The following is a 24,144-nucleotide window of genomic DNA, read 5'->3' on the forward strand; positions in this document are numbered from 1 at the left end:
ACGGGGACGTAAACACACCAGCATCGGTTGTCAAGCGAGGTTGGGGGGACAAACACAGAAACAAACACACACATACATATACATATATACGACGGGCTTCTTTCAGTTTCCGTCGACCAAATCCACTCACAAGGCTTTGGTTGGACTGAGGCTATAGTAGAAGACACTTGCCCAAGGTGCCACGCAGTGGGACTGAACCCGGAACCATGTGGTTGGTAAGTAAGCTACTTACCACACAGCCACTCCTGCACCTAAGTCAAAATTTCAAGTGTTCCAAACACTAGATTAACAATTATTAAGCTAATGTTTGGAACATTAATTAACTTGAAATTTGCATCATAGAACCAGAAGTGGTCTAAGGTGGGTTTGTATCAAGAAGGTTAAAGCTCAATAGTTGAAGCAGATTAATAAAAGATGGGAGCGAGGCTGGGGTCTAGAGTATTACAGTTCTGTGAATGAATGTTCGCAATGGTAAGAGAGGAGTGATGGGTGACACAGAGAAGGAACAAACTGAAGGAACAAAAGATACGTTTACCCAGTGAACAGGGTGTCTTACTTAAACAATGGACACAACAAATATTAACCGTTTACTGTTTAAACCGGCCATATTCAACCCAAATAATTTACCTGTTTTATGTTCCAACTGGACAGATTTGGCCTCTCCCACCTACCCTACAATGTCATTCCAGAAATATACACTCACATCATTGAGATCTCAAAGCTACGAGATAATGCATGGCTGTGTGCTAAGTAGCTTGCTTACCAACCACATGGTTCCGGGTTCAGTTCTACTGCATGGCACCTTGGGCAAGTGTCTTCTATAGCCTCGGGCCGACCAAAGCCTTGTCAGTGGATTTGGTAGATGGAAACTGAAAGAAGCCTGTCGTATATGTATATATATGTGTGTGTGTGTGTGTATGTTTGTGTTTGTCCTCCTAGCATTGCTTGACAACCGATGCTGGTGTGTTTATGTCCCCGTCACTTAGCGGTTCGGCAAAAGAGACCGATAAAATAAGTACTAGGCTTCCAAAGAATAAGTCCCGGGGTCGATTTGCTTGACTAAAGGCGGTGCTCCAGCATGGCCACAGTCAAGTGACTTGAAACAAGTAAAAAGAGAGTAAATAAGCAATACATTTGACAAAATAATCTGAATGTTAAAGGGTTAAATAAAAGATAAAACGAACAGGTAACTGTAATCCAAGAGCTACAACAGGGTCAACTCACCTGAAGACCAAATTCAGCCAAAACATGGAAGTTGGTTTTCTTCATGATTTTTGCCTTTTTCTCATCACGTCTCGGTGCTTTTGGTATAATTAAACAACTTTCTGGTTTCAAACCAGGTTCATCTTTCTTCTTATTTTTCTCCCTATAATTAAACAATTTCAAGTAGAAAAAAAAGCATCACAAATTAGAGAGAATCCTACAAATGGTTGGCATCAACAGCAATTAATCTGATACATAATTTAAAACCTAATTTACACCAAATTCCACCTATTTTCATGGCTGATTTCATTTGTTATTCTTAATCTGATACAATTGGATTAACTGCCGTTTATTTCTTACAATTAACAGATTATCTGCCTCTCATACAAGCTTCTGCCCTCACCATATACAGACTCTCTATCCTTCAAACATACAACAACAATAAAAAATTACAAGAGGTTTAAAGTACAAATAAAACGTCCACTTACTGTTTACTGTTTGCTAGTAACGGCAGAGTTTGAAGGACCAAACTGTGAACAAAGATTAAGAGGTCTTTGGTTTCAAAGTCACGATTTAGTAAAAGACCAGCAAGAATCTTCTGGAGAATATTGTCAACTTTCTTAATGGTCTTTTGGTTGGAACTACTGTCGAGGATCTGGAAGAGAAATGAAGAAAGGGAAGTGAAGGCTGCAATACTGTATGTGTTTTATATTTAGTAAAGAAGACACAGTGCAATTGTACAAGCAGTAGAGCATCAGACAAAAATGCCATGTGGTACTTACCGTAAATCCTCGAGTATAATCCGCACTTTTTCCCCAAAATTTAAAGGTCAAAATTTCTAGTGCGTACTATATACGAGGTTAAAAATGAAAAATATTTACTAAGCAATGTCCGAGTCTCTATTTGCTGTCCGGCAACGTTTATTCAGACGCATTTTGTGATGTCGGGCTTGTAACTGATAGTGATAAATATGTAAAGGCAATTTATTTAATATTTATTTTTCACTGTTATTTCTTTATTTTCTGTAAACAAAGTGCACAAAAAAGCTACACATTTGCATTATGTTACATATACAATCATAATAAAGGACGTTACCGTATATACGTTTACAAACCAAAGACGTTATATAGACCTCCTTGACTCAAGTTAGAAAAGGGGTGCGTATTATACACAAGGTTTAGGTTTTTCAGAGGTACAGCCCTCTAAAAATCCCCTGCGTATTATACTCAAGGATTTACGGTATGTTGGCATTTTACACGATCAATTCAAACCCTACCAACGTCAACTTGATATTTCATCCTTTCAGGGAAGCATGGGGCAAAGAAATGAAGTACCAGTGATCTATCAGGGTTGACTTAGTTGACTGCTGATTTGTGCCAGCATACAATGATCAAGCATGGTACCACTTCCTACCTGTCTACCCCATCAACTATGAATGAGTATGACTTGGTAGCATGGACTATACTTTTGTTAATTGTGTTTAGGAGCCTGTGTATTTAGGGGCAGACATAAAGAACTTCTTGATTCTCTCCTCTTTTGAGTCAGTGGAGCATCAAGGATGTGACAGCGGCTGAGAGAGAGTACTAGGATGGTACTCATTTACAGCCGAGTAGACTGTAACCAGTAAAAGAATATAACTACATCTATACATGTGTATATATGTGTGTGTGTTTGTGAGTGTGTGTCTGTATATGACAGGCTTCTTTCAATTTGCATCTACCATGTTCACTCACAAGGATTTGGTTGGCCCAGGATTATAGTAGAAAACACCTGTCCAAGCTGCAGGCTGCCACACAGTGGGATCTCAGGTAAAGTACCCCACAGACCAAAAGGTAATGTAGTTCAACAGAAACATGGCAATAGAAGGATTAAAAACAAAACAACAAGTTATGAAATTAAAATACCCATTAAAAAAAAAAACCACCACCAGGTATTATTTTCACCCCACCCTCACAGGCCATATTGTAGAAATATAATAATCAGACTTACGTCTTTGAGAGGAGCAATCAACTGAGTAACATGACTTTTGGTGATGAATCTGGCCAGGAATCCGTACGAGTAAACGCTTTTACAGGTCTGAGCTTCTATAAAGTTGGACGTGATGGCATCAACCGTTTTCTCTTCGGCAACCATTCCAAAGATGTCTTCATTAAAAATCTGGACAGAATGTAACAAGGAAATAAAATTATATTAACTCGGACGAAATAATTGTTTTTCTTCTTTTTTTTATTTGATAGCAGAAATACGATGGACCCATTTTTTGCTCACCATGCAGTTGGGGAGCAAACCCCAGCCAAACCCAGAAAACAATTACCACAAGACATTTCATGTGACTGGTATAATGGATAGTAGTGGTGGTGGTGGTGGTGGTGGTAACAAGAACAACTCTTTCTACTACAGACACAAGTCCCGAAATTCTGTGAGGAAGGTTTAAGTTGATTACATCAACCCCAGTATCTGACTGGTATTTATTTTATCAAACTCGAAAGAATGAAAGTAGTAGTAGTAGTGGTAGTAGTAGTAGTAGTGGTAGTAGTAGTAGTAGTAGTAGTAATAATAATACTCACTTCAATTAAACTCTTACAACAAGGGTTCAAATCTCCGGCTTTCAACTGTCCCACCATTGCATTGAGTACGGAATGGACGGTGAATCCAAGAATGTGAAGCTGTTGGAGGAGAAGAACATCATCATCATCATCATCATCATCATCAAAGCACTCATCACTGCCAACATCATTGCCGTAACAGCCATGTCTCTCTCTCTTTTACTCTCTTGCTTTCTCCCTCCCCCTTCTCCCTCAACCTCATCTTCTCCACAAGCTCTACCTGCCAGTCAACACTTCCTCTTATGCAAACACACAACCTATCACTTGCAATACAACCGAATTTGTAATATACAACATTTCAAAGTATGTATACACACACACGTGTGTATGTGTGTGTCTATACATCAATCATCATCATCATCATTGTTTTCAATGTCCACTTTTTCCATGCTTGTATGGAATTTGGAATCTGTTGAGGCAGGTTTTCTACAGCTAGATGTCCTTCCTGTCACCAACCCTCACCCGTTTCCATTGAAGTAATATTTCCCCATGGTTGGACAACTTTTCGCAAAAGATTTGAAAACAAAGGACACCGCCTGTATGAAGGTGATGCTGATTTACAACAATCACATGATGTAAAGATAAAGAGATACCAAGTCACACATATATATATATACGATGGGCTTCTTTCAGTTTCCACCAAGCAAAGCTTTGCAAATGTGTATGTTCATTATATATAATGAATATTTGTAGCCTAGTTGTTAGGAGTGTTGGGCTCATGATCATAATGTTGTGGGTTCATTTCTTGGATTGGGAAGTGCATTGTGTCCTTGAGCCAACCATAGCCTTTTGCAAAGCTTTGGTTAACCTGGGGCTATAGTAAAAGACACTTGCCTATGGTGCCATGCAGTGGAATTGAACCAGGAAGCAAATGGTTTGAGAAGCAAACTTCTTAGCCACACAACCATGCCATGTATGTATATATGTATGTATGTATGTACATACATGTGTATGAATGTGTGTGTGAATGTTTGGAGGCACAAATGTTTACATTCTGCATGCTTCATGTGAAAAAACACCAAGCTACAATAGGAGATGACGTTTGTTGACATTTCCCTGTCAACAAATCCTTCACTGGTTCAGTGCTTTTGAAAACATGGAATAGATCTGTTATTTGAAAACAGCTAAGGGTTTGTAACAGGAAGAACATCCAGCTGTAAAACTGTGCTTCAATATCATATTTATCTAACACATGTTTGCATGGAAAAACAAACACAAAAGCAAATAAATATTGACTTTGGTTTACTAAACTTTTTTGAAAATTTAGATTCTATAACTAACTCTCACACACACTGTTTTCTCTTTCCTGTTCTCCACTTACCTGGTAACCTCTGGAAAGGGCTGAACGTAACTCATACGTAATGCAAGGTAAGTAACTGGGACCAATTACTGTGGCAATCTTTGTGAGGGTGTCTCGAGCTGATTTTCGTATGTCAAGAGAACGAGATCTTAAAAACTCACATATTCGCAGGATCACTCTGAAATGAAGTGAAAATTTTAAAAAATTAATAAAACCAGATATGAGTATGTCATTAAGAAGTTTGGAACCATGAAGTTCTAGGTTCAATACTACCTGTCTCCTACATATATTTATCTAAGAGTTAGCTACTTGGTTAGTGATAGAAGACTACATTGACAGCAGCTCTATGTGATCTGCCTACAATACACTTAAAGACCACAAATCTAATTTTCTTTCCAATCTTAAAAGCGAGGCTCATTGGCCCAACTAAATTTCAGAGACATAATAGTTAAATACATGATGTTGTCAATTCCGATATCAAAATGGCTGCTGGATTAGTTCACTAGCATTACAGGGATGCTAATATGGACTGATTACTGGTAAAGAGAACTATGCAACCTGCAGGTTCACCCAATTTGATATTGTGGAATCAGCGAGGTTGTTGCCATTGCTGCTGGACTGGCTCCTGCGCAGGTGGCACGTAAAAAGCACCCACTACACTCTGAGTGGTTGGCGTTAGGAAAGGCATCCAGCTGTAGAATCTCTGCCAAATCAGATTGGAGCCTGGTGTAGCCATCTGGTTTCACCAGTCCTCAGTCAAATCGTCCAACCCATGCTAGCATGGAAAGTGGACGTTAAACGATGATGATGATGATGATGATGATGATGATGTCTTGCAAGCTACTTGGTGAATCCATGGGTGCTGGTGCCACATAAAAAGAACTCATGTTGGTACCACATAAAAAGCATCCAGTACACTCTGTCAAGTGGTTTGTGTTAGGAAGGGCATCCAGCCATAGAAACCATGCCACAACAGACAAATGGAGCCTAGTGAACCTCCCTGGCTTGCCAGCTCCTATCAAACCATTCAACCCATACCAGCATGGAAAACAGACATTAAATGATGATGATAATGATGATGATGATGATCTTTCTATATTCAAACAGAAGGGTATGCAGGTATTTTAAAAATACCCCATGAACTGTCAACTGTGACCTGCATTGTTGCAGATGCTCTTTGGCAAGATATAGGACCTGTTCAGTCACCCTGCTAGGGATACAGAGAAGTCATGGGACTGAAGCATGGAAGATTGTGAAGAGGTAGTGGAAGAGCTGAACTGACCCAATGGTGCTTCTGACCTTAATGTTGGGCAGAGGAATCCTAGAAGATCAACGATCAGGATCACTAAGATCTATCAAGAGAATAACTGTGATGCTTCCACAGGGGTGGCATCCGTGGTTATGTGATCAGCTAATGAAAGATTGACTATGACCTAAGCTCCCAACTGAAATTCATAATAATGGAATTGGATGGCAACAGAATAATGGGAATCCTCAAAAGCAATGAAAATGAAGATTTCAACTGAAATATGGTAACAAAAGGGTTAAATATAGACACAAGCATGGCTGTGTGGTAAGAAGCTTGCTTCCCAACCACATAGCTCTGAGTACAGCCCCACTGTATGGGACCTTGGGTAAAAGTCTTCTACTGTAGCCTCAGTCTGACCAAAGCCTTGTGAGTGGATCTGGTAGATGGAAACTGAAAGAAGCCCATTGAATATGTGTATATGTATGTGTATGTATGTGTGTGTATGTGTGTGTGTATGTATGTATGTGTATATGTATGCATGTATGTATTTACGTATTCTGTGTTTGCCCCCTCCCCACTCGTTGCCGCTTGACAACTGGTGTTGGTGTTTATGTGCCTGTAACCTAGCAGTTCGGCAAAAGGGACCGACAGATTTAGTACCGGGCTTTAAAAGAATGTCCTGGGGTCGATCTGTTCGACTATAACCCTTCAAGGTGGTGCTCCAGCATGACCGCAGTCACATGACTGAAACAAGTCAAAGAATAACATATACATACATACAGACATGTGTGTGTGTGTGTGTGTGTGTGTGTGTGTGTGTGTGTGTGTGTGTGTGTGTGTGTGTATCATCGGCACCCAATACAAACAACAAGGAAAAGGACTTAGAAGAATAATTACTTTGGTAAGAAAGACTTGAGAGAATCTCTGGGGACAACATGTAACAGTTTGACGATTGCCAGGGCAACAGGAACTCGGACAATCTCGAATTCTTCTGCGATAGATTTCTTGGCCAACTTGTGCTCACTTTCACTTTTCACCTAGAAAAAAAACAAGAAAACGAAAACAAAAACAAATATATATATATATATTTTACTCTTTTACTTGTTTCAATCATTTCACTGTGGCCATACTGGAGCACCGTCTTTACTCGAATAAATCGACTTATTCTTTCTAAGCCCAGTACTTATTCCATCGGTCTCTTTCTGCTGAACTGCCAAGTAACGGGGACATAAATCACACCAACATCGGTTGCCAGGCGATGGTGGAGGGACAAACACACACACACACATACAATGGGCTTCTTTCAGTCTTCGTCTACCAAATCTACTCACAAGGCTGAACCCGGAACCATGTGGTTGGAAAGCAACACACAAAAAAATGCATAATTTTCTATTCTTTTACATTTATTTCCACCTTAAATATCTAAATTAATTGAGTTTTTACTCAAAGATTATAACTATAGCCTCAGGCCAACCAAAGCCTTTGTGAATGGATTTGGTAGATAGAAACTGAAAGAAGCCCATCACTTATATGTGTGTGTGCGTGCATTTGTGTGAGTACCCCACCACAGCTTCACAACCAGTACTGATGTGTTTACGTCTCTGTAAATTAGCAATCCAGCAAAAGAGACTGTTTAAATGAGTACGACACTTGCAAAAACCAGAAGTACTGGGGGTCGATTCATTTGACTAAAAATTCTTCAAGGCACTGCCCCAGCATGGCCCTAGTCTTTTGACTGAAACAAGTAAAAGATAAAAGATAAACAAACACATAATCACAACATTTCCAAAGAACTGTCGCAAGGCATCTTTCGCTACCCGCACCCCATCCCTACACACACCTGCCTTATACCGACGCCATGCTAACAATGCCGTTCTACATTGGCTTAATTCTCAAAAGGAGAATGAAATTTCCCTTACTTTCTTCACAAGAACTTTGTACAACATCGGAATGATGTTCCTGAGAATTGTCTTGTGGATAACGTTCGCCATTTCTTCAGGACAGACCAAGAGCTTTACGACATTTCCTTTGTTGTCTTTAACTTCGCTGTAATTGGCATCAGTCAATTCTTCAACAGTCCCGACAGGAGAACCATCATCATTGTCATCATTGTCGTCATCATTATTGTCAGCATCATTATCATCATCATCATCATTTAGTCCGGTCTGTTCTGTACTCCCTGCAAATAGAAACAAAAGTACAAGAGTACTACAATATAATGATTGTGTTCTTAAGAAGTTCGTTTTCCTTCCATGCTGTTCGGGGTCCAATCCTAGTGCATGGTACCGGGGACATTTAATTGCATTTCACTGCAGCCCTGGATCAACCAATATCCTATGACTGGAATTTGGTAGACAGTTAAGATGGTGTCGAGTACACAAACACAAACAAGAGACATTGAGGCAACCTCGACATGGACACTCAACCTATTAGAAATAGCAGCCATGTCTCCCTCACATCATACCTGTGTCTTAAGAGTAAAAAACAAAAAAGGCAAAGCTACATTGGATAATTCAGTTGTGGATTCAACATATGAAACCAAGATAGGATGGTCACATCTGGATTGCCTCTGATCATAACTCTGATCAAAGCTGACCTGGAGTTATACACAAGAAGAGGCACAACACAACGTTGTATGGAGTAGTCACAGAATTGACCTGGGGTTATAAACAACAGCACAAACAACAAAAGTTATGTGGGATGGCCACAGTTGGAATATCTTTGACCAGAGCTGAACTGTGGTTATAATCAACAACAGCAGCAACAAACACAAAGTCGTAGATACAAACCTTGGTTGTCTTGTAAGTATTTCCCAAACGGTCCTTTGTCTTGGTCACTCTCATAGCTACTGTTGGACAAATCAAAGTGGAAACGGTCCAGAATGGTCACCACAACCCTGCAGGAGAGACACAAACAGCAAAAGAATAAGACATAACGATTGTATAACAACAACAACAATAATAATAATAATCCTTTCTACTAGAGGCACAAGGCTTGAAATTTTGGGGAGAGGGGGCCAAACACAGAAAGCTAAATCCATCAGAATGTAGCAGAATAAATTCTACCAGACTGTCAATCTCTTCATGTATACACACACACACACACACACGTCGCCACTGATGTTGTCATCATCATCATTGTTTTAATGTCCACTTTTTTATGCTTGCATGGACTGGACAGGATTTACTGAAGCAAGTTTTCTACAGTTGGATGCTCTTGCTGTCACTAACTCTCACCTGTTTCTAAGTAATATTTTCCCCTAGTTTGGACATGCTGTATTTATGATTAGGAGACAGAAACACACACTTATACAATGGATTTCTTTTCAGTTTCTGTCTGGCAAATTCATTCACAAGGTCCTGACTAGCCCAGGATTATAACAGAAAACCCTTGTCCAAGGTGCATAAATAGATGTTACTATATCTTTCCTTCATCATCTCAATCAAAGAATTCCTTGCATACTCACCTGACCAAAATCTTTTGGTTCTGACTTTTGTTGTTCTTTGGCATTACCATTTTCTTCACATAAAACCGAAGTTGTTGCAGATAAACCTTCCATGATATCAGACCACAAAGGGAGCCCAAAAGCTCAATGGCCCTCTCCTGGATCCCTTCCATCTGTTTGTGCTCCCTCTGTATAATGCTCGATGCCAGTGGGAGGAGGTAACGAGTGAGGGCCTCCTGTGACATGTTGTAACTGCCGAGTTTTGCTGCCAGGCGGCGCAGGGCTCGAGACCGTCTCTGTACCTGTAAGAGAAGTGGAAGTGAGACAACACTGAAGAAGACCACAACTAAGTCAGTTTAGTGGAAATTGCAATGTACCACCTCATGGTACCTATTTACAACAATGTTACCTGGGCCATCACAGACATCTTGGTTGCAATATTTGTCAGATATTGGCACAGCCGAACACTTAAATATATGCACCTTGCAGACTTCCTTACGTTGCTATTCCAACAATTACAACACCCTCCCCTTGCAAGCTTTCTCATCATGCTATTCCAACAATTGCAACACTCTCCCCTTGCAGGCTTTCTTATCATGCTATTCCAATAATTGCAACACCCTTCCTTTGTAAACTTTCTCCTCTTGCTGTTCTAACAATTGTAACACCCTCCCCTTGCAAGCTTTCTTACCTTGATGTTCTTCATATTCTCAAAGAAATCAATATCTTTATCGTTGTCCGTCAGCTTAACGAGATCATCAAACGGTTTCACGGAAGAGAATTTTACAACAATTGCTCGCAAGATTGTGAAATATTCTCGGCAAATGCCCTGCAAATTAAGACAAATGACATTGTTAATTAATTAATTGCCAATATCAGCAAACAAAAAAAAAAAAGAAAAAGAAAGCTGAATCACTGCAGTGACCCTTAATCACAGGCATCTAGGGATCTAATCCTCTCCTCATCTATTTCTATGAATTTAGAGAACCAAATGGATTTTCATCTCATGAAAGGGAAAAAAAAAAGGGTGGAGTGGGGGAGGGCAGGGAGGATTATGGTGATAAAAATAAAGAATTATTGTTTCAGCTGCCTCAATAAGGTCCTTCTGCGGCATGCGAGTATAGAAAAGTGTTAAAATGATGATGATAAGACAATGGTTGTGGTGGTGGTGGTGGAAAGTGGCAACAATCGTATTAGCAAGGAGGATGATGATGATGATGATGGTGGTGATGATGATGGTGGTGATGATGATGATGATGATGGTGGTGGTGGTGGTGATGGCAATGATGATGATGATGATGGTAGTGGCAATGATGACGATAGTGGTGATGATGATGGTGGTCGTGATGATGACGATAGTGGGGGTAACAACTGATGACGATGATAACAACAGATTTTTCACAATTGCTTGGAGAAGAATTCTTACCTGGATAGGATTTTTGATGCCATGTTTCACTTTCGGCAGAAGAGTCTTAATAATGATTTCATTAAAGATGTGTTTCTCTGACGAAGAACCAGTGAGTTTGTTGATAATGTTTAGTAAACACTGCGTACTGCTGTTGCGTATGGAAAGATCATCAACCTGTATGGGAAAGTCAAAGGAATAACATATAAGACAGAGAAATAAGATATAAGACAGAGAAATAAGATATAAGACAGAGAAATAAGATATAAGACAGAGAAATAAGATATAAGTTGCAGAAATATCATATAAGATTCAGAAATAATACACAATGATTATTGGTAAGACATGAAGGGAAAAATCTGATAGGAATGTGTTTAAGTCTGTGTTAAATGTAAAGTAGAAAAAAAAACTGTCAGATTAAATTTCTATGAAGTAATGATGAGGGATTCTATAGAGCTGCTCCAGATGTGTTTAATGAAGAATTCAAACATTTCTGATATTAAATTTGGCCTGTGAGACAGAGAGAGGAAGAGAGACAGAAAGAAGAGAGTGGGTTAGCTGACACGGAAGACTGGAAGCCATCTGAATATTGGGAAAGAGTTACCTGTATCAGGATGATTTGTGCCGGGAATCAAAATGCCGACAAAATGCTCTGTGGAGTCTGTAAAGGGTATAAGATGTGACATGGACATCATGGAAACCAAGTTCTCCCAAACTGTGATGGTCTTTAGGTGCATCTCGAGGGAGGGTGATGTCATGCCAACCCATATTTTTGAACAAAACTTTAGGCTTAGTTCAGACAGCTTTGCAAAGTTGCTGGAGATTGTGGGCAAATCCTGGCTGGAAGGGGTCACTGCTGAAAGGCCATATGTGAAGCAGCAGGATTAGGCTCCTTGCCATACCCCAAGAAAGAGTCAGAAGTGGTCGTTGGAGAATTTCTATGACATCACCAGCCCCAATTTCTGGCCTCCTAATTTACCCCAACTGTAAATCCCATGGATTGCTATGTGTGGGGCGCAGTTGAGAAAGACACCAACCACTCTGCGTGTAACACCAAGGCTAAGCTGGTGACCAAAATCAAGGAGATGCTTGAAGCCCTTCCCTGAGACAGTGAGAATCACATGCTCCAGGTTCCAGAGTTGTGTTGAAGCTGTAATGGAATCTGAGGGCAGCTACTCTGAGTCAACTGTTATTTCCCAACCATAATTTACTTTTTTACTCTTTTACTTGTTTCAGTCATTTGACTGCGACCATGCTGGAGCACCGCCTTTAGTCGAGCAAATCGACCCCAGGGTTTATTCTTTGTAAGCCTAATACTTATTCTATCGGTCTCTTTTGCCGAACCGCTAAGTTACGGGGACGTAAACACACCACCATCGGTTGTCAAGCGACGGTGGGGGGGGGGACAAACACAGACACACAGACATATATATACATATACATATATACGACAGGCTTCTTTCAGTTTCTGTCTACCAAATCCACTCACAAGGCTTTGGTCAGCCTGAGGCTATAGTAGAAGACACTTGCCCAAGGTGCCACGCAATGGGACTGAACCCAGAACCATGTGGTTGGTAAGCAAGCTTATCTTTTCAAAATACTTTTATTTTTGGATGAATATTGTGTTTTATTTTCCTTGTGTGAAAAATTTAGCTCAAATGCCATTTATACATTTACTAATGGTGTCACAGGGGAGGATAACAATACAGATCCCAAACTGTTTGGTAGGGGTACCCAACCTAGTGTAACACCCAGCACCAGCGACTTGCACTGATACAGATATGGTTCATTTTTGGGGTATTGTTGCTGGGTATTGTTGATGGTAAAGACAGAAGACAAGGAAGAACAATAATGAAGAATAAGCAAATGGAATGAATTTTGGCAAAAGAAAGAGAATGAAAATAATAAATAAAAATGTGGAGTGAATACTGACAGTGGAAATAAAATGGCAGCAGTTGTAGATAATTGGAACAATGAAATCTGTGTCCAAGACTTCCATTTTGGTAATTAATTTGGAAGCAGTATTGAAGGCAGAAAGACGTCTGTCGTAATCAATTTCTTCAAGTTTCTTGGGATTCCAAGAGTTGAGCTACAAGAAAAATGAGAGAGATATACACAGAGACATGAGTATATAAATGTATACACATACAGAGATATGAATATACAGACACATATACACACAGTGGTATGAATATAGAGATACATAAACACAGGCATAGAATCACATGCAGTTGCCTGTCTGTCTGTTCAATATCATAGAATACAAATGCATACATATGCACATATGCATACATATATACATACATAGACACACATACACACATATATATACAAACATACACACATACATACATGCATAAATATACACATACACGCACACATATAGATACTTGCACACATACATGTATACATATGCACATAATGCATACACACACACATACATACAAGGGCTAGCTGTGAGAGAAATATTTAGAATGTAAATATGTTCCATCTATGTTTCTGATGCAAAGAAAAAAAGTGGTAGGGGGAGTCTCCTGGCAGATTGTTTCATGGTTCGTTGACTGCGACTGCTTCAATAAGTTAGTGTGGTGAGTTTTAGTTTTACAAATAGGGAGAGATAACTGTGATAGATTGGCAGCTTATCCAGGAGAGGCTTGTCTTCCATCTATTTAATGCCACAGAAATCAGAGATAAACACAATGTAACCTTAGTGAGCCATGGAAGTCACAAGCCAAAGAGAGAGCCAGTACGTGGTCACTTGATTCGCTAGAAACAGCAGTTAAATCTCACTCAAATTTCACACAGATACTTTGAAGATACATACACTAGATGGTGTAGTCTAAGAAGGTTGTGTCCACATGAAAATATGGGACTATGGAGAGACAGGCAGGTAGATATACATACAGAGGTTACGCTCTAAATTTACAAACCTATTCAGCCCACCAATAATAAAATACTGTAATGCAATAATAATAATATAATACTTACACCACATAGTACTTCACCAATGTCTTTTAGGTTCTCGTCTTTTAGGGACAGTTTCTGGAAAATGGAAGGAGAGAAATTGGTATCAGTTACGTGGGCTCATTATCTTAGATTAACGTGGCATGGATCATGATGGATTAATAGAAGATATATATGTATTATCTGAGAGTAAGATCTCACCAATTGTTCTGGTTTTGACGCAGCAGTATATAGTTTTAGAAAAAAACAATGTCTAATGTATATGCATCCATCTAACCCATACTAGCATGGAAAACTTAAGATTAACAAATAAACAAATGTGTATGTGTGTGTATGTGTGTGTGTGTGCAAACACAGTATACATCTCTCTCTCTCTCTCTCACTATATATATATATATATACACACATATAAAATCAGTCACATACTTAATATGTGTGTTTTTATCATCATTTAACGTCTGTTTTCCATGCTGGCATGGGTTAGAGGCTTGACTAGAACTGGTAAGTCAGAGAGCTGCCCCATGTTCCAGTCCAGAATTGGCTTGGTTTCTATGGCTGGATGCCCTTCCTAATGCCAACTGCCCCAAGAGTGTAGTGGGTGCCTTTTACATGTCACTAGCATGGGTGTTGTAACATGCCACTGGCAATCGTCCCGACTAATTTCACTTGGTTTGATGAATCTTCTCAAGCACGGCAAATCACCAAAGTTCACAGTCACTTGGTCATAACCTCCATGAGGCCCCACATTCAGAGATCATGTCTCACCACTTTGTCTTCCTCTTCCACAGTTTCCCTAGCAACGCTTTTAGGTTGTGGTATTTAACCAGGGAAGATCCATTGAAAGATGCAGAGTATTCGAAAGACTTTGCCTGGTTTTGACATATACTACACTCTCGGAGTGGTTGGCGTTAGGAAGGGCATCCAGCTGTAGAAACTCTGCCAAATCAGATTGGAGCCTGGTGTAGCCATCTGGTTCACCAGTCCTCAGTCAATCGTCCAACCCATGCTAGCATGGAAAGCGGACATTAAAACGATGATGATGATGATGACTGTGTTACACACATACACAATTTTTTTTTTATTTAAATGAAAACCTATGCTATAACTTACCAATATCACATCATACAATAACTTCTTGGGTTCTTCATGGTTTATCGTAAACAACAAATGTGTCATCTGTCTGTAAACAACAAAAAGCAAAACACAAGTTACTGGGTTTTTGTTTTTTGTTTATTTTAACCCAAACATATAACATGACAAGTGGAAACAATTTTATAACATCTTAAATCATAAATAATGAAATATATAATTCAAATGTACACCCCACCCCACCACCACACAAAAGCAAAAACCCATAGCTAAATATATTGAACAGCATTGAATTATAATAGCCATCTATGTATCATACTAAATGTATGTACACTGCTGACAAGGAATATACTGTGGGTTTTTTTTATCTGAGATAAAATCTCTTATAGATGTGCAGGGTATCAGAGGAAGACATGGCAACCTCACTAATGCTGGTGGCATGGAAAGAAAGAAATACACCCAGTATATGCTGTAATGTGGTTGGAATTAAGAAGGGCACCCAGCCATAGAAACCATGCCAAAGCATGACATTGGAGCTCAATGCAGCCCTGCAGCTCACCAGGTCTTTTTACACCATTCAATCTATGCCAGTATGGGAAATGGATGCTAAATGATGAAGATGATGAAGGTGATGATGATGCTGATGGAGACAAAAAAATTGTCTCAGTGTGGCTAGTGAGAACATCTTATACACTTTGGCTTTGTTGAGCCTTGTTAATGTTACGAGCAGTTTCTGGCACAATTTTTCACCTCCCTCTAATATATATATATATATATAAGTCCATAAAGGAGGTAATCTCACAATCAATACTGCAGCAATTGCCCTATCAACAGTGTATATATACATTAAATATGATACGTAGATGTCTATTTTAACCCTTTAGCAATCATAACAACCACAATAACAATGTTTTATATATGTGGGTTGTGTGAAGAGAGAGAGAAGGTACATACACATATACATGGAGTGAAGGGTGAAGGTGCATGGGCAGTGGTTAACAAGTTTACCTCATGATCATGAGGTTGATAGGTTCAAATCCTAGTCCCATAGCTTTGTAAATTTTGTAGATGAAAACTGTATAAAGCCTGTCAGGTGTGTGTGTGTGTCTATGTGAATGTTTACATTCTGCAGAGAGTTGATATATGGTGTCATCTGGCTGGACTGCATTTCCCCAGAAAACCGAGATGCAAACTTTATTACTCAGCAACAGGAAGAGCGTCCAGTAGTAAAATAATGCTTTGATAATATGTATTCATCTAACCCATGTTGGTATGGAGGGAAAAAACGGACGTAAAACAAATGAAATGTATGCAATAAATTACTTAATGATATGAACTATTAATTATACAGTGGTATATATAATTAATTACCTCAACATTACCTGTATTAATAATAAGGTATTAATTACCTGAATAAGAGACTTGGTGGTTTCTCAACATGAGTCAGTAAGTTCAGAATGGAATTCAGCAAATCAATTTCCATTTCCTTAAACAGAGAAAAAAATATATTAATTAGTGAATTAGTCTAGCAATTAAAACCAAACAAGTTATTATTTTACAGGGTACTGAGCTTCTTTGAGTGGCAGGTTTTCTATGGTCAGATGCTCTTCCTGTCACCAACCCCTACCTGTTTCTGAGTGAGATAGTGTTTTTCCCTCCTCTGTTAGGGGGCACAAGCATTTTTACAGACGTGTACAAACATAACGAGAACTTCCATCTTCCAAATTCAATCACAAGACTTCGGTTGATGCATGAGCGACTGCTGGTCTTCCACAAATAACCTTGCTTGGAGTTGTTCCTCATAGGGGAACTTTCTAGGTGAAATCCCATGATCATTCATGACCGAGGTGGGTCTTTACCATAAATATATATATCATCATCATCATCATCATCGTTTAATGTCCACTTTCCATGCTAGCATGGGTTGGACGATTTGACTGAGGACTGGCGAACCAGAAGGCTGTGCCAGGCTCCAATCTGATCTGGCAGAGTTTCTACAGCTGGATGCCCTTCCTAACGCCAACCACTCTGAGAGTGTAGTGGGTGCTTTTACGTGCTACTTGCATGAGGGCCAGTCAGGCGGTACTGGTAATGGCCACGCTCAAAATGATGATTTTTACATGTCACCTGCACAGGAGCCAGTCCAGCGGCACTGGCAATGACCTTGCTCAAATGTTTTTTCATGTGATATATATATATATATATATAAGGTTCCATTGAATTAGGTACTTAAATTGAGGCACCTTGCGAGGTCAGTATAATCCACACATGCAAACAATATTAATTAAATACTGAATATCAAGATTCTGTGCAGGGGTGTTTGTACCTCATATTCCTGCCATGTACCTCATATTCTTGCCATGTACCTCATATTCTTGCCATGTGTGCAGACAACGCAAACGAACTAAGTGAAGATGTCTGCTCTTGGTAATTCAGACATGCACTTTTTATAAAGGTACTTTCTATAGTATTTCCAAAGTGCAGATTCCAGGTTAAGTGAATAAAATATAAATGAGTAACAAAGATGTACAGGTGTCCCAAATGCTGTCAATGATGTTCACAAGGTGGGGAGTGTAGTACATCCACACAACCAAGATATAAAGTAAGAAGAAGGACAACAATAACCCAAAAATACAGCAAAGAAGTAAAAATTAGGGTCGGGGGAGATTTTAATAGGGAAAGTAGGAGAAAGTTACTTACCGTGGTACGAGGTATTTTCTTGATCAGGAATGGAAGGAGAAGTCTCACCAGATCAGAGCAAAGTCGGCTGTCAGTGACATCAGCTGAGATACTGGAGAGGACAAAAGTGAGAAAAAGAGACAGAACATCAGTGAGAGAGAGAAAGAACATGATATATATATATATATATATCATCATCATCATCATCGTTTAACGTCCGCTTTCCATGCTAGCATGGGTTGGACATATAATTATGTGTATTTCTTCTATCTTAATGAATAAAAATTCTTCTGATAGAATAAATGGGTTAATAGAAACCAATGTAGCAAAGAACACAAAATAACTGTGGTTTAGTTCCTGTTTTTAAGGCAGGAACTCCTTGAAATTTTGGGTATTTGAGTATATTTAAGAATTTAAGGATTGGAGAAAACGCATGTTATAATTGCATACTTTATTCCTACATATGTTTCAAAGGATTACAACCTGTGTGATCCATAGGGATCTTTGATATTAAAATTGTAACCTTCTCATCAGGGAAAGCATCTATATATTATAGATTCAGGTTGATATGGTACTTAAGTTAAGGCACCAGAATTTAGTACAGTTATTATCCATACAAATTTCAAAGTAAGGTGATTAAAATCAGTGGCTTATTTTGATTATATATATATATATATAAATGCTAAAAGGGTTAGAGGGATCTAAATTAAAACCTTCCATAAAAATTCTAGATGAAAGTATTAAACTGCATGGTTTGTTAGACCAAATGGTCAGCCCTTAATACATCGTTTGGTTCATCATAGATCCCATCAGACAACAAATAACTTCTACTACTACTACCGCCAAAACCACCACCACCACCACTGCTACTACTACTACTACTACTACTACTACTACTACTAATAATAATAATAATAATAATAATAATGATGATGATGATAATGATAATAATAATAATAATAATAAAGCAACAAGTTGTTAACGTACTGAGACAGTATTGATAATTCTCTGGAGTTGGCCTTCTTCATGCCCAATCTTTTGCGAACAGCTGTGAAATAATTCTTCAAATATGTCATAATGCTTTCAGAATGTGGTTTCAGGATTTCAGTGCCAAGTTCTGAAAAGAAGGAGGAAGAAACGAGAGAATAAGGAAACAGTTTTGAAATTCGGAATATACCATTATTATTAGAGAATGTCCAAGAGAAAATGGATGACGGAAGATTCAACCTTTTAGCATTCGGATTATTCTGTCAAATGTTCGGCTTATTTATTCCAATTGTTTTGAATTAATCATGGATTAAATTGAACCTTTGTGATTTCAATGATGTGATTGTTTAATTTTAGGGTAGGTCTGAAAAGCCAGATCTGGCCAGATTAAATACCAAAGGGTTAAGCTACGCCTGGGTCAGGAGACTGGATTCTTGGGTTAGACAGGTACAAAATACAGTGCACGTGTGTAACATACTGGCTAGGGTGTTTGGCTCACGATTGCAAGTTCAATTCCCAGCAACACATTCTGACCTTGAGCAAGATACTCATTTCATGTTGCATGCGTCCACTCTGCAGGCAAAAACGAGTTGCATTTGTATTTTCAAAGGGTCATCCTTATCACATTCGGTGTGTCACACTGAATCTCCCTGAGAACTACATCAAAGGTATGTGTGTCTGTGGAGTACTCGGCCACTTGGTTGTTAATTTTATGAGCAGGCTGTTCCATTGGTTGGATCAACTGGAACCTTCACCATCGTAACCAATGAAGTGACAGTTAATGGTAAAGACTAAATACCACCAATTCTATCACCATCCCCTAATCTGATGCTCTAACAATTCTCCTATCCACAGCCTCAATGTAATTACATTGGCCCTTATGCTCAACTGGTACTTATTTCATTGACCTCAAAGAGATGAAAGGAAAAGGTGACCTCAGTGGAATTTGAACACAGAATATGAAGATGGACAAAATACCACAAAGCATTTTGCCCAGGGCAGTAACGATTCTGCCAGCTCACCGCTTTTATAATAATAATAATAATAATCCATTCTACTATAAGCACAAGGCCTCGAATTTTGGGGGAGGGGGCAAGTTGACTACATCGACCCCAGTGTGTAACTGGTACTTAATTTATCAACCCCGAAAGGATGAAAGGCAAAGTCGACCTCGGTGGAATTTGAACTCAGAACGTGAAGACGGACAAATTACTGCTAAGCATTTTGCCTGACGTGCTAACGTCTCTGCCAGTTTGCCACTTTTATAATAATGATAATAATAATAATGATGATGATGATGATTATGTAAAATAAAACAAAAAAATAAAAATAACAAAGCAAACCTTTCACATCTTGGCTGTGTGCACCCGATCCATTGACGACAACCAATTTAAATTCCAAACCATCATCTTCAGGTAACTCAGGGTTGTAAAAGTTGATAACCATTTCTACGATGAGTAAACTGACCGTCCGGTTGATGCGTTTGGTGCAGAGAAGCTGGAACACAAAAGACAATGGACAGACGACGATGCCATCAATCATCTTTGTCTTCAGGAAACAAGGAAACAACCTGGAGAGGAAAAAAAAATGTGAAAGATGCACATGATGGAATTGTAATAGAGACGGGAGTGGTTGTCATGGGGAGGGGGGGGGTCAACAATGATAAAATAACATTTAAGGACTCGACTAGGATTTGAACTCAGACCATAAAGACGGATTAAATGCCGCTGAGCATTTTGCCTGTTGCCTTAAACCGTGATAAGATATTAAAAATAAAGTCGTTTTTTTCTCCGACCACCGGAGGAGCAAACATTTTCCTGGAGAGTATAGTGAGGCCAGGGGGGGGGGGAAGAAACGGGTTGGATAATACCTGTAAATGTTAAACAATGAAAATGTAAATGGACTTACCTTGGATTTTTGGACCAAATATTAAAGAGTCTCAGCAAGAATGTGGGTCCACTGAGGCAGTCTTTAGGGAGGGTCTCGATCTACAAATAGAGTGAAATAAAATAAAGTATTTATTGTTCACAACAAACCCATAAAATGATATTGTTTGGAGTTTTTTTTAACAGGGGTCATCATCCAGTTTGTATGAAAATGTGCAAAATCAAACGCTTTGATCTCCGTAAAAAACTAGCATGTGGAGGTGCGTGGCTCAGAGGTTAGGCTGCTACAATTATGATTGGAAGATTGTGGTATCAATTCCTGGACTGGGTAATGTATTGTGTTCTTGAGCGAAACCCTTCATTTGATGTTGCTCTAGTCCACTCACGCAGCAAAAATGAATAATTCTGCGAGTGAAGGTGCATGGTTGAATGGTTAGAGTGTGGGACTCATAAGCATAAGTTTGCAGTTTCAATTCCTGGACCAAAACACTTCATTTCATGTTGCTCCATTCAATTCAACTGGCAAATATGAGCAATCATGTGACAGACAAGTCCTATCCAGCGGGGGAGTATATACGCCACAGAATCTGGGAAACTAGCCATATGAGCCAAAGGGCTTGGGAAGGTCCTTTCATCCATTTTGATATGATATGATGTGTAGTTGATGCCAGTGCTGCCTGATTGGCTCCCATGCCAGTGGCACGTAAAAATCATCATTCAAGCATGGTCGATGCCAGTGCCGTTTGACTGGTTCCCGTGCTAGTCCCACATAAAAAGCACCCACTACACTCTCGGAGGGTTGGCGTTACGAAGGGCATCCAGCTGTAGAAACATTGCCAGATCAGATTGGAGTTTGGTGCAGCCTCCTGGCTTGCCAGTCCTCAAACCATCCAACCCATGCCAGCATGGAAAACGGGCGTTAAACGATGATGATGATGATAGTATGTATTAAGTAGGGTACTAGGGAAGCAGGTGGTGGGGACACACAAACACAAACATACACACACACAAACACAAACATACACACACACATTGATACATACATATATACATATATGATGGGGCTTCTTTCAGTTTCCAACCAAATCCACTCACAAGACTTTGGTCAGCCCAAGTTTATAGAGACACTTGCCCAACGTGCCATGCAGTGGAACTGAACCTGAACCCATGTGGTTGGGAAGCAAGCTTCTTACCACACCGCCACAAGAAAAATTGAAGTATATACATATATATTCACTCACCTTTGGCCAAACAACCACATCAAAGATGGAATCAATGTCTTGAGGTGTGAAAGAGTAAGTTTCAAAAACTGTGAAGAACTGCATCATTGAAAAACATAAAAAACAAAAAAGATTAAATTTGAAGAATTCACAAAAAAAAACCCCATCCACAAAAATAAATAAATAAATGAATGAAAAAAAAAATAATAAAGATTATGATAAAGCAGAGATATAAATTAGATAAATTTGGTAAGGGAGTGATTTAGTCAAATACGTCGACGCCAGTACTTGTCGTTTCATCGTTTAATGTCCGCCTTCCATGCTAGCATGGGTTGGATGATTTGACTTAGGACTGGTGAGCCAGATGGCTGCACCAAGCTCCAATCTGATCTGGCAGAGTTTCTACAGCTGGATGCCCTTCCTAACGCCAACCACTCTGAGAGTGTAGTGGGTGCTTTTACGTGCCACCGGCACGAAGGCCAGTCAGGCGGTACTGACAACGGCCATGCTCAAAATGGTATATTTTATGTGCCACCTGCACAGGAGCCAGTCCAGCGGCACTGGCAATGACCTCGCTCGAATGTTTTTTTCATGTTGCCAGTGCCACTGGACTTTTGGTATTTTATTTTATCAACTCTGAAAGGATGAAAGACAAAGTCAACCTGGGTGGGATTTGAACTCGCTGTCCGATATGGTAATGATTCTACGAGCTTGCCGTTTTATACAAATTAAATAGTAAGGTCTTTAACCCTTTAGCATCAAGATTATTTTGTCAAATGTAAAGCATATGTATTAACACTATTTTAAATTAATCCTGCATCATTTCATGACTGAAATTTCAATGATGTGATTGTTTATTTTTAAAATGACACTCTAAGGTAGCCATGAAAAACCAGAGCTGACCAGTTTGAAGATAAAACAAGTGGAATATTTTGGCCAGACATGGCCAGTTTAAACACTAAAGGATTAAACTTGATTGCAGAGAAGGGGAAAGATGTGGAGATTGATAAGTACACATCATATACTTACACATAATGATGTGTGTTATTAATTAATATAAATTGACATGGAGAGAGAGAGAGAGAGAGACAGACAGAGGCACAGAAAGTGGGGGGAGGCAGAAAAACAGAGAGAGGGGGAGAGACAGACAAAAAAGAGAGTGGAGGAAACAGAAAGATAGAGAGGGGGGAGAAACAGAGACATGGAAAGAAAGAGAGAGAGAGAGAGAGAACAAGACAGACAGAAAGAAAGAAAGAGTGGGACTGAGACAGGCAGACAGACAAACAGACACAGAAAGTAAGAGGGAGAGAGAGAAAGAAAGAAAGATAGAAAGATAGACAGAAAGAGAGACTTTTTGTTGCCAACAGAGTTAACAATCCAAAGAATAAAACATAAATAAGACAAAATAAAATAAAAAAATAAAATAAAAGAACTCACCTGATATAATCGCAGGTAACACGGTCTGGAAGCTTGTAATAAGCATTTCACAACTCTTTGGTAAATTCTTCGTTTATTCTTGAGACATGCATTGACAGTGGCAATCATCCCTAAGATGACATGCAGCATATTCTGCAGGTAAGTCTGCAGGTAATGTCCCAACTTTCTCAAGATAAGCCATATCAGGTTGGAGAAACTATGGTTTCGGAGTTTTGTGAGATTTGGGGGTTTTTTTGTAAAAAAGAAAAACAAGTTTTACATGAGTTGAGAATAAACAAAAATTGAAATATGCAATAAAGCATGATCTTCAAACGTTGGGCCTTATGCAGGCAAATGACTGAGACCTTTGGCAATAAGCCATGCTTTAGAAGACCCATCAAGCCAAGTGAAATCACAGTTGTGGCTGACGCTGGTGTCACATACCAGGAACCCATATCAGAGGCACATAAAAAGCACCCTTTGAACTTTGGGCCTCATGGGGGCAGTGACAAGTGACTGAGACCTTTGGTAATATACCATGCTTGAGAAGACTTGTCAAGCCAAGTAAGATTGCAGTTGTGACCGATGCTGGCTTTAGTAACTGGCAACATGAAATGAAGTGTCTTGCTGAAGAACACAACACTCAGCCTAGTCTGAGAATCAAACTCGCAACCCCGTGATTGTAAGCCTAACAC

At 39.3% G+C, this 24,144-nt stretch overlaps 1 protein-coding gene across 1 annotated transcript in view; it reads right to left on the reverse strand.

The window, feature by feature from the left end:
• LOC106873497 (small subunit processome component 20 homolog) overlaps nt 1-24,144 on the reverse strand; it is a 79,953-nt gene that overhangs the window by 19,585 nt on the left and 36,224 nt on the right. The window contains exons 29-49 of the mRNA XM_052975687.1: nt 23,471-23,666; nt 22,055-22,132; nt 20,836-20,915; nt 20,271-20,497; nt 18,928-19,057; nt 17,962-18,052; nt 16,671-16,747; nt 15,283-15,352; nt 14,197-14,250; nt 13,142-13,297; nt 11,230-11,385; nt 10,495-10,632; nt 9,825-10,105; nt 9,148-9,254; nt 8,278-8,537; nt 7,256-7,395; nt 5,131-5,287; nt 3,771-3,869; nt 3,193-3,360; nt 1,692-1,858; nt 1,225-1,366 (exon numbers count right to left, since the gene is read on the reverse strand). Of these exons, the coding sequence (XP_052831647.1) occupies nt 1,225-1,366; nt 1,692-1,858; nt 3,193-3,360; nt 3,771-3,869; nt 5,131-5,287; nt 7,256-7,395; nt 8,278-8,537; nt 9,148-9,254; nt 9,825-10,105; nt 10,495-10,632; nt 11,230-11,385; nt 13,142-13,297; nt 14,197-14,250; nt 15,283-15,352; nt 16,671-16,747; nt 17,962-18,052; nt 18,928-19,057; nt 20,271-20,497; nt 20,836-20,915; nt 22,055-22,132; nt 23,471-23,666 (2,974 nt within the window). The remainder of the gene's footprint in view (nt 1-1,224; nt 1,367-1,691; nt 1,859-3,192; nt 3,361-3,770; nt 3,870-5,130; nt 5,288-7,255; nt 7,396-8,277; nt 8,538-9,147; nt 9,255-9,824; nt 10,106-10,494; nt 10,633-11,229; nt 11,386-13,141; nt 13,298-14,196; nt 14,251-15,282; nt 15,353-16,670; nt 16,748-17,961; nt 18,053-18,927; nt 19,058-20,270; nt 20,498-20,835; nt 20,916-22,054; nt 22,133-23,470; nt 23,667-24,144) is intronic.

This window comes from Octopus bimaculoides, chromosome 22 (assembly GCF_001194135.2).
Source record: "Octopus bimaculoides isolate UCB-OBI-ISO-001 chromosome 22, ASM119413v2, whole genome shotgun sequence".
NCBI lineage: Eukaryota > Metazoa > Mollusca > Cephalopoda > Octopoda > Octopodidae > Octopus > Octopus bimaculoides.